The sequence below is a fragment of the Typha angustifolia genome, chromosome 6, assembly GCF_048772165.1.
Source record: "Typha angustifolia cultivar Huaian chromosome 6, ASM4877216v1, whole genome shotgun sequence".
NCBI lineage: Eukaryota > Viridiplantae > Streptophyta > Magnoliopsida > Poales > Typhaceae > Typha > Typha angustifolia.
In genome coordinates, this window is record NC_133244.1 from 4,974,265 (window position 1) to 4,984,649 (window position 10,385).

The following is a 10,385-nucleotide window of genomic DNA, read 5'->3' on the forward strand; positions in this document are numbered from 1 at the left end:
ATAGAGTGTGATTTGAAAAATAATTTTCTTTTTAATTTCAATTTTCACGTGCCGAATAGTTTTCCATTTAAGGTTGGTGAGTTATTTGGGTAGTTATAACTCTGAAAGTTGACGCGTTATAAAAATAGATTCAGCTTTTTACTACCCAAAGATCCCCCACGGAAACTTGTCTACCCTCACGATGCCGGTGATCAACTCCGCCTTCCATCCTCCTCCCTTCCTCTCCTTCGACGACGCCGACGACGACAACGATTTCGGAGACTTCGAGTTCGCCTCGAATCCGGTCCAGTCTCGATCCAAACCCCAGGAAGACGACAACTGGGGGGAGTTCGTCTCTAGCCCAGTCGCTCCGAAGTGGGAGAAGCCGAAGGGAGCGATACCTCTCTCGATCTTTGGCGAAGAGGAGGTAGAAGAGGAAGAGCCGCGAGATCTCGTGCCTCCGTCTCTTGCAGGAGGTGGGATCTCTTCTACCCCTTCTTTGGGCACGGTGGGTGGTAATGGCGGGATTGGATCTGGGGGTCTTAGGGATCTGATCGTTAACCTTTACGACGAGGCAAGTTCTTCTACTGATGCTGGTGGTGGAATGAATAATGATTTCGATGATGATTCTTGGGAATTCAAGGATGCGTTCTCGCCGACTGCGGGAAATAAGGTAATCTTTCTCGGTGATTTGATTCGTTGGGTTGACCTTTCTGTGGTTCATCATGTTAATTTCTTATGATTTATTGAAGCTGATGAAGGAAATAATGCATCTTGCGATCGATGTTGAATTGTTGCTGCTTTGCACGCCTTATCTTATTATCCTATTCTCTAATCTTTCTACGAAATTTGATAGTTCACGCTTGTTGGTTTCCGTGCTTGCACTTTTAATGGGGGTTATTTTGTTCTTTTTGTTAATAATAAGAGGGATTTTCGCATGTATACCTCTGAGGCATTCATTTATATTTCTACATCTCTATATTCAATATTACGTTTATACCTCTCCTTATAATTTGAGATGAGTATCGGGAATTCAGGGATGTGTTGATTCTTTTTGCAAAATTTTATAGGTCGTATCTTTTGGTTGTTTTGTTAATAATTTGATGTCAAATTGATTACTCGCAGTTTTTTTTTTCGTTTTCTTTCCTTTTTTTTTTTTAATTTTATCATATGCCTTTCCTTTGAAGGTCATTGGCAACGGGTTGGATCATAAAGCTGCTGATGAGCAGGATCTTGTTGATGTAAATGGCAATAATGAGGCCTTGAATGGGTTGAACTTTTACTTGCTTGCTGCTCCTCGTAATGATACAGCCTCTGAAACTTCTGAGCTAAAACCTGTTGGTAATGATAATGGATTGCATCCCATTCTCGAGAATAGGGATGGAAGTGCAGAAGAAGAGAGCTGGGATTTCAAGGATGCCTTCTCACCTACTGCAGGCAATAAGGTGACATTGATTTTGGGTTATACTATCCTCTGATATTTTTATCAGGTTATGATATGGCTAATTTTATATGAGGTATCTGATAAATTTGATGTTTCATGTTGTAATATGGTATCCATGCTTGCATTTATAATGCTGCTCTTGTTTTATTGATAATTATGGTGTCAGATTGGTATCTTACCAGTTGATTTCTTTTTCACTTTCTCAATGTTCCCTTGTTTTGAAGGTTGTTGGTAATGGTTTGGTGCATAAAGCTACTAAGAAGCAAGGTCATGTTCAAGTCAACGGTCAACATGAGGGAATCCTAATTGGGTCGAACTTTCTCTCCATGTCTGCTCCTCGTAATGATATGATCTCTGACACATATCAGCAAGGACACATCACTAATGAAAATGGACCGCATCCCAATTTTGAGAATTGGGTCAGAAATGCGGAGGATGAGAGCTGGGGATTCAAGGATGCATTCTCAGAAAATGGAGTCATAATGACATCTCAGGGACAACAGGTGATCTTTTAACTTGTTCCTTGAGTTAGCATAGGCTTTTCTTACCATTCACATTCTGAAAGATGCAGTTCTGTTTTATTGCAATGAAGAACAGAGGACCTCAGACACTAAAGCTGAACTGCTCACACCCTCCACTGGAATTCAGGTTGGTTAGTTGTTGATAAGCATTAATAGAGTGATGACTATCATACAAAATGTAGATCCCTTTGGTCTTGTATTATGTGCTATTTCTGTCATTATGTACGCTGCACTTTTATGATTTAAATAGACTCTACTGCCCTTATGAACTTATATCACCATTACTACTTTGATTTAAGAATTAATGGGAAATGTGTGTACTGTTACATCTTACAAATTATAAAATTTAGATGACCGATAAGGTTTTTAGTTTTATGTTGCAAAGAAGAATAATGAAATGAAGAAAGAAATGAAGTTCAACTCAGTAAGAAAAGGTGGGACATCAAGAAAAGAGGTTTAAATGATCAATGAAATGAATAATATCATGGCTTTATCCTGATTAGCTAACTGCCTTTGGGATCTTTGCCATATTCTAGTATATAGGTTGGCATGAAATTCAAACTTGTTGCAAATATTGCTAGGTTTGCAAATTTTTAATGGTTAAGTATGGTTCTCAGTAGAAATGCATGACCTTTATATATATATATATATAGTTTTAACTATATATTTATTTTGGCGGTTCATTTTTGAACCACCATGATTTCTGGGAATCTATCTAAGCACGCATCTAGCTCTTGGGTGTTAGGTGGCAACCCTTGTTTTCCTGTCTGCCATTTGCATTTTTAGAACCTTGCTCGGTAGAGAATACTTCTAGATGATGGGGCTTGCTAGAGTTTCTTAAAGGTAAGGATAAAAAAGAGCTGCAGGATGTAATCATGAAAGTGATGCTACACAGTCTCTATAATCAGCAAACTGTTTTATATTGGTATAGAGATTTCGCTAACATTGTCTAACATGTCTATTAGCAAGATTGGTAGATCATGTTACAAAGAAGATGTTTGCTAATGCTATAAATTCATACCTAGAGATTACCTACTGTTCAATGAGCATGCACATTGTTATTATTAACAAGCAAGTTTAAGGTGACCTGGTGTGACATTTTAACTTGCTAATCAGATGATTGTTGCACTTCCAAAGAGCTGGAAGGATTCTTGTCTTTTAGCTCTGCTAGACATTGTGTTTCCTTGATTTGATAGTAATGTGAGTCATAATTTATTGGATATTGCGTCTCCTTGTAGATATCCTTTGCTGGCAGAGGTGTGATTTAATGGCAACTAAGACATGCTTTATTGTAATAATTAATTATTATTAAGCCGTACCAACTATTCTTCACCTGACCTTTTATAGAAGTTACTTTTCTTTCTGCAATTTTCCTGGTGAGATTTTGTTTTCATGATGTTGGTCTGCAATATTAAATCCAGTCATCCACCATCACCAGATAGGTGTTATTGGAGATTGTCTTCACAATATTTCTGAATTCTAAGCCAGTCATCATCACTGATGTGTTAATCACTGTTAAAACACTTTGAACATTAGATCATTCAATATGCATTCAAAGATTGAAATTTTGATTTGAATTTACAAAGAAAGGTGATAACAAGCTAAAGAGCTAAATAGACTTAAATCCATAGGACACCATAGAAAACTAACATGCAGGAAAATGCTGTTATATATATATATACATATATATATATTGTATATTATCTTTTGTATTGAGTCTCAAATTATAGGAAAACACCTCATTCTCATGAGAAATCATCTTTTCTCCAATTGTCTAGATCACGAATTTGGGCCAACTTCTTACAAGTTGAGAGACACCAACCTTGTGTTTTCTTCTTCTGTTGTGTTACAAGTTAATCTTCCTCTTGAGTTATGTGGAACATTTGGCAATTTATTTTTTTGTGTGGAGAGCATCTTCATAGTAGTACTTCATCAGAAACATGACACCCTGTTGTAGAATTGGGACAGTTGACCCTCACCTCAACTTTAAGGATGGATTTCTTTAGAATGTGGAATGTGATCTGCAAAATATCATACTTCCAAACTTAAGAGCTTGTTTCAAGCAATGCAAACTCAATATCTTCAATTATCCTTGTGAGAACTTGGTATGACTTCTTCATGCACATAGCATGGAGTTCGAAAAGTTACTGTTTTCAGTTATAGGCGTTTAGACCTTGTAGATCACATACAGCGAACTAGGCTGGATTTCCCAATCTTCTGCATGAAACTACAAAAGTGTGGATGTGGATTTTGATTCACTCATATGTGAGGTATAACCATAAGAATTTTGTTTGAAGAAGGGGTTATTTTTAGTTCAAGTGCTCTATTTGAGTGAATTAAAGTGAACTTCTGTGGAATTGGTTTTTGAAAGGCTGTCATAATTCTTGAATTAAGCAACCTGTGCAAAACACTCAGCAAATATCTCAGTTTTGTCTACTTAAAATTGTGCGACACAGCAGTTTTCTGATGTGAGCTTGTTGTCGGCATGGAGGAAGAAAGTGGACAAGCTTGGCTCCTCACTCAAGTGGCATTGGATAGAACACTTTATTTTTCTACGACTAGCTCGATGTTAATGTAGTATCTAAGATCTAACTTGTGTAGTGCAGGTGGAAAGTTTTTCAAGTTCATCAGTTGAACCTTTTGAACACACCACATCAGTACTACATATCAGGGAATTAGTATCCAAAGAGGAACAGCATGCTTATGTTGCTGCATGGTCCAGTATGGTTTTGGCCTGTACTGAAGAGTTGCAGCATGGTGCGATGATTTGGGCAGAATCAATTCGTGTGAACGCATCTTCACAAATATTATCTCGAGGTACATCACTGAATTATCTGAATTTTAGTTATTCGAAGTTCCAAACACAACTTCTGGATAATTGCCTCAACTGAAGGTGGAAATTACTTTTCATGGCCTAGTTGTATAAATGTATAATTGTATATTTGTCCTGTCAATTTTCTGCATCTTGCAGGGGAAGATATTCTTGACATCCTAACATTTCTGTATGCCCTGCAGGGGAGCAATATTTTCTTGCCCTTGGGGAGATTTACAGAGTTGCTGAAATTTTACGAGTCTCATCGGAACTCTTTAAACCTTGGGTACTATCAGATCATGGGAAATGGAATGAAATGCAAACTTGTTTTAACAAATGTGCTGAAGTATGGGCCATTGGTCTGGAGACAGCTCTTAAAAGGATTTGCAGTAGTGATGCTGAACATAAAGCTCCAGCTAAAGTGCTTCTTGAATCAATCAAGATGATTCATGAACTTGACATTGATCATCTTCAAAGCCATGTCTTTGTTGACGAGAAGATATTCTGCAGAATATCCCTGCTGCCCATGCCAGTTTTGCCAGGTACTCTCAGAACATATAATTTAGTAACGTTTAGTTTCACAATATTGTGCTTATATTTCCTTCCATGGTTAACTAATTTCTTGGTCACTTTAAGCAGACATGAAATTTGTGGTTTGGAACGGAGAACATTATTGTGTAAAGCTTGCCAACTTCTGGTCCAATCGGATATCTCATGAACCTCCTCGGTTGCCCTGGACACATCATGGTTAGTTTTCAAGAGGACAGAAGCAGTTCCTTTTAATATCTGGAGTATGATTCTTTTTTGGATAGTATGGTCTTTTGGCTAATTTAGGCTAAAACACCGAGGAGATGTTCCAATTTGAAGGCATCAGCACCTATCTGGAGCTATCCATCTTAAGCGCATTGTTGAGGTCTAGGAAATGCTCAAGCTTACAGCAAGCAGGCTATTAATCCGCTTTTCCTGATTCATTGTCTATGTCATTTGTTTGTAAATAACTAATTTTTTACTTTTGTAAAACACTGTATAAACTATCCATTTGTTGGACATCGATTTTGACACGAAATGCATGTCAAAAATCCAGGCTAGCAACTTAAGTTTGTTCTTAGTGTTACCTGGAGGGAAGTAATAAGTGTTTACAATGATGGTTTCTTATTTTTAGTTATATTAGAAGGGATTATTATTTTTTTTTTTTTACCAATGACCTCCTACTTTTTATTTTATTTTATATAATGACCCTTTAAATTTAGTTTTTCGTATATAATAATCTCTAAACGGAAGGAATCAAGTAAGCTATTTTTAATAGCTCAAGGGTCGTTATGTACTAAATATGCAGCAATCCAACCGCTAAAAATAGCTTCTTTTGGTCAAGCATATAATTGTGTAACTGTAGGGCAAAATGAAAAGAAAAGGAAACTGAAATCCAAAATGTTTTGGCCATTTACATTCGAGATGAACTTTGCTTCTTACAATCAGGAGACATTTCAAGTGGATCATCAGGAGACATCTTCTCCAGTTCTTTCATTCTTGTGGGGTCAAAACTATTTATTTTGTTCATATAATCAGTTTCATTGCTCGTTCTTGAAGGCAAAGATCTATCCTCCTGGTGTTTCTGAGATCGCATTCTTTTGTAAACCCTCAATGCTGCAACGCAGTCTTCGTAAGGATAGCATCAAAGAGCTTCCACACTCAAGTTTGCCACATGGGGATTTTCCTTGATATCCCTACTGAGAACATTCAATCTGCCAGGAAACAGAGTATCATCTAATGGAGAAACTATAGACCTTCAGGTAAATAAATCTGCTCCAATATCAAGGAAAATAGCATCAACAACAAGATACTATTATATTGCTCCAATATAGTAAACAAGCAAGAAAAAAAAGAAAAGTTACAATATTCTTTCTCATGTCTCATGCTTGTACACTTACTAGTTCCTTGGATACTATGCAGATAGGATCTATATCTATTGATACAGTAGAGAGGGAGATATAAGATAACTTCATGTTAGATTGGTATAATGATAAAAGTTAGAAGGTATCATTTTTGCGAAACATAGATAGAAAGAAGTATTTCTTGTTGCAAACAATTGATGCTGGTTGTTAGAGGAAAAACTACTGTGAATGTCACTTGCCCCAAATATGTCCCAGTTAGGTACTTCAGAGAATAGCTGATCAGATTTGTTCTCATCAATGGATGGTACTTTGCTGTATCCTTGTGTACAGAACAAAGAATTAAGATACAGAGTTACTCCTATAAATTCAATATTTCTTCAGTGATAGTGATTTATTAAGAGTATTGTCAGTTAACTTGATCAAGTGCTTGGGATAATCCTTATCCAGACAATCTAGATCATGACATAAATCATGGCCAACAAGAATCCTGGCTTTCCCACCTTCCAGGCGAACCCTCCATAGTGATTCTCCATTGTACAATATCTCCTCAACTTTCTTTGTTACTTCCATCAGAGGCATGGCATCTACCAAATGATCTTCTATTATACCAGTTAGTTCATATCTGGACAGTAGAGATAAGAATGCAAGATCACTTTTTCATTTTTCATCAATTAAGCAGACGCGTGCACAAAGATCAAGGGATCCATCCATCACTTCCACCACCCACCCACCATCTCGCAGTCCATAGCAATCACTCGAGTAGCTTGCTCATTATCAATATCCATACTCAAGTTGGATATTTCTGTTTCAGGCTGCACATATTTCTTCACAAAAACTCCATCACGATTAATGGCATAATAACATACTGGAAATAACATCAGCTGAGCAATGAAAATTTACTCCATGTTTTGCATTTTTTTTTTTTTTTTGATTGGAAGAGTTGAAAACTCAGCTAAAGTTTACATCACGGGCCTTTTCATTGCCCATTCTATCAGAATACAAAATGGTTTCCAGCTCCATAGGGATCAAATTTGAATTACTCTACTCTCCCTAAAGCTGATCACCTACCTAATTGGGCTAACCAATCAGTTGCCCTGTTCCCTTCTCTATATGTGTGAAGGAACTTGATCCTTTTGAAGGACGACAACATACTGAAGCAATTACGAATTGCCCCCTTAGGCGCCACGGACCGCTATGCTTACCTTTGAAAATTTTGACTACCGATAGTGCAGCAGTTTCCACAATCACCTGCTCCCATGTTTTGCATATTGAATCTACTCATCGGGGAATAGGCGGGAGACATTCGACACCAGTCCTTATGCATCTTAAGAGTATCGAAGCTATCGAATACACTCAAGCAAATCTTTTTGCACATTGCCCGTTTGGTAGAGGACCTAAAAAATAATGCCACCAGTCAAATAATGACAGACATAAATGATGTTAGATATACATGCATAACTCTAGTTACAATAAACTTACTCTCACTATGTTCTTTGGAGTTGAAGGTTTAAAATCTAGACTCTTTACTGGATAGAATATCTATTATCCAGATACATTAGATTGGATACTTACTTGCAATACTTTTTGCACACCCCACATTTGGGGTCATGAAACGAGTGATGTGATATTCTCATATGATCAATAAGATGTTCATTTTTCTTGTATTGCTTGTAGCATGCTGAGCATTTGTTCCTGCTGATAGTTTAGAATTACTAATATAACAACCCAACCTTAAAAAAAAAAAAAAAAAAAAAACTAGATACATGGCACGACGTGGCCGGCCACAGTGTAGCCAGCCTCGTGCCATGCAGTGGCGGGAGGGGAGCGTGCCCCGGCTTGCAAAACTCCTTTCTAGAAACGAGAAATTATATTATTAATATTCAATCTAAAATCCATTTTCTTGATCCTGCTATAATATCTTTTGCAAATAATCTTAGCCCAAAGCACAATAATTTTCACTAATTTGTAAGTAAGACAATAATAATATTTCCTCTAGATCTTCAGACTCCTTACAAACCCATTGCCAATTCATTAAGTTATAACCTTTAATATTCTCTCCTAAACTTTTCTAATGGAATTTAATGTGTAATGTTTAATTTACTTAATCACCCAACTCAGAACATTAAAGAATAATAGATAGTATAGAGAAATGATAGATAGTATAGCCTGCTAATTTCTTTTCAATTTTCTCTACAATAAGAATGTATCTTGCTTCCTCAAATTTCTATTATGCAAAGGATGTTGGTGGTAACAATCGAATTTTTAAAATCACAAAAATTTTGATAAAAAATAATTAAATAAATTTGCAGATTATAAAATATAAAATTATTTATAATTGAGTCTAATGTTGGACGCTATGTCCTTAAGACCAATTCGTGCTCCATCAGTTTCTTATAGAATAGTGAACGTCAGTCACCTAAGATATAATGATTATCTTGCACTCGAAAAAAAGCTACTATTTGAATACCTTGTCGAACCTAAATTGTGCAGTATGTTTTCTTAAATGTAAACAAAAGACTCAACATACGAATGAATGAATAAAATTTTGTGTTTAACAAATGCAGACTGATAACCTATTTATATGACTCAATAGCCACATTGAAGAGATGGAAACAGTTTAGTCAATTATTTACAAAAGAATGTACTACTTCGGAAATTAGGTATTAAGACAAACTTATGCAAGACAAAAAAAAATTGTACTTAACCCACACGCACGAATTGAGCTGAACCGAGTGACACACATATGTGAGAGTTAATATATATAGTCTACAAAATAGGTATTCATTTTGGGGTTTAAAGCTCATAAGAAGCTTGATACTTATATACCACACTAACATTTTTCAAATATCTAATATGGTACTAAACTAACTTCTTTTTATTTTTCATTATCTTAATATACACTTTATAGACAGTTTTTATTCACTTCTCTTCATAATTTTGAATAAGTGAATATATGATATTAAAATACTCTTTGAGCTCTTTTAAGTCCATTATTAATCCATCATTAATAATGTGTGGAACTTACTTAATTTCAGCTCAAAGTTAATAAAATATTCATATCAAATACATGATATTTCCAACAAAGGAAATCCTAGATATTTAATTTGAAGCTTCTCTATTTTATAATTCAGCATATTTGCATACTTATCCTCAACACCATTAATACTTCCCAAATAAACTAATAAACTATTAGAATATAAAATATAAAATAGAAAAACCATCACTCACTAACAGCTTAAGCTTTTAGAGTAGTTGGTGAGCTAACATAATATTAGAGCTAAAAGTCATTCGTTCAAATCTTGTCACGTCTATCTTTGTGACATCCATCTTTGTCTAAAAAATATAAAATTCTACATATTTAAATTAAATCCACTTATTAAGCCTATCAAAATGACTCAGTCTATAAGTAACGGAGAGTGTTAGAATATAAAATATAAAAAAATACTATTCTCCAACGGCTTAAATTTTTAGAGTAGTTGGTAAGCTAATATAAACTTTTATTAAAATTAATCCTTAGTCCAGGTATAATTTCAAAGCAATAAATTAGGGAGAAACTTCAGAACCAAAATTTCCTTATCATCAGCCTTGACAAAAAAAAAAAAAAACAAGTGTATAATCGGTATACTGAAGGTTAATAATCCTCCCATCATTAACTATATTTCCACTCAAACCAACGAGCAAACCATGCTGCTTAGCTTGAGGTCTCTCTCTCTCTCTCTCTCTCTCTCTCTCTCTCA

At 35.6% G+C, this 10,385-nt stretch overlaps 2 protein-coding genes across 2 annotated transcripts; one reads left to right on the forward strand and one right to left on the reverse strand.

The window, feature by feature from the left end:
* Positions 1-136: 136 nt before the first annotated feature.
* Positions 137-5,943, forward strand: LOC140761385 (uncharacterized). The gene is made up of 7 exons (XM_073098683.1): positions 137-652; positions 1,167-1,424; positions 1,648-1,926; positions 2,021-2,071; positions 4,551-4,761; positions 4,960-5,298; positions 5,396-5,943. The coding sequence occupies exons 1-7, from the start codon at positions 182-184 to the stop codon at positions 5,506-5,508; spliced, it is 1,722 nt and encodes a 573-aa protein (XP_072954784.1). The 5' UTR covers positions 137-181; the 3' UTR covers positions 5,509-5,943.
* A 254-nt stretch (positions 5,944-6,197) lies between these two features.
* On the reverse strand, positions 6,198-8,023 carry LOC140761244 (uncharacterized). Its single transcript, XM_073098505.1, has 5 exons — positions 7,897-8,023; positions 7,363-7,513; positions 7,149-7,270; positions 6,872-6,967; positions 6,198-6,400 (listed from the first exon to the last, which is right to left on the reverse strand). The coding sequence occupies exons 1-5, from the start codon at positions 8,021-8,023 to the stop codon at positions 6,198-6,200; spliced, it is 699 nt and encodes a 232-aa protein (XP_072954606.1).
* Between the last annotated feature and the right edge of the window lie 2,362 nt (positions 8,024-10,385).

Coding starts and splice junctions, on each gene's coding strand:
- LOC140761385 (XM_073098683.1), top strand. CDS start 182: ATGCCGGTGATCAACTCCGCCTTCCATCCTCCTCCCTTCCTCTCCTTC. Junction 653..1,166: donor CGCCGACTGCGGGAAATAAG/GTAATCTTTCTC, acceptor TTTCCTTTGAAG/GTCATTGGCAACGGGTTGGA. Junction 1,927..2,020: donor TGACATCTCAGGGACAACAG/GTGATCTTTTAA, acceptor AATGAAGAACAG/AGGACCTCAGACACTAAAGC.
- LOC140761244 (XM_073098505.1), bottom strand. CDS start 8,023: ATGTGCAAAAAGATTTGCTTGAGTGTATTCGATAGCTTCGATACTCTT. Junction 7,514..7,896: donor TATGCAAAACATGGGAGCAG/GTGATTGTGGAA, acceptor TGTTATTTCCAG/TATGTTATTATGCCATTAAT. Junction 6,968..7,148: donor ATGGAGGGTTCGCCTGGAAG/GTGGGAAAGCCA, acceptor TCTGTACACAAG/GATACAGCAAAGTACCATCC.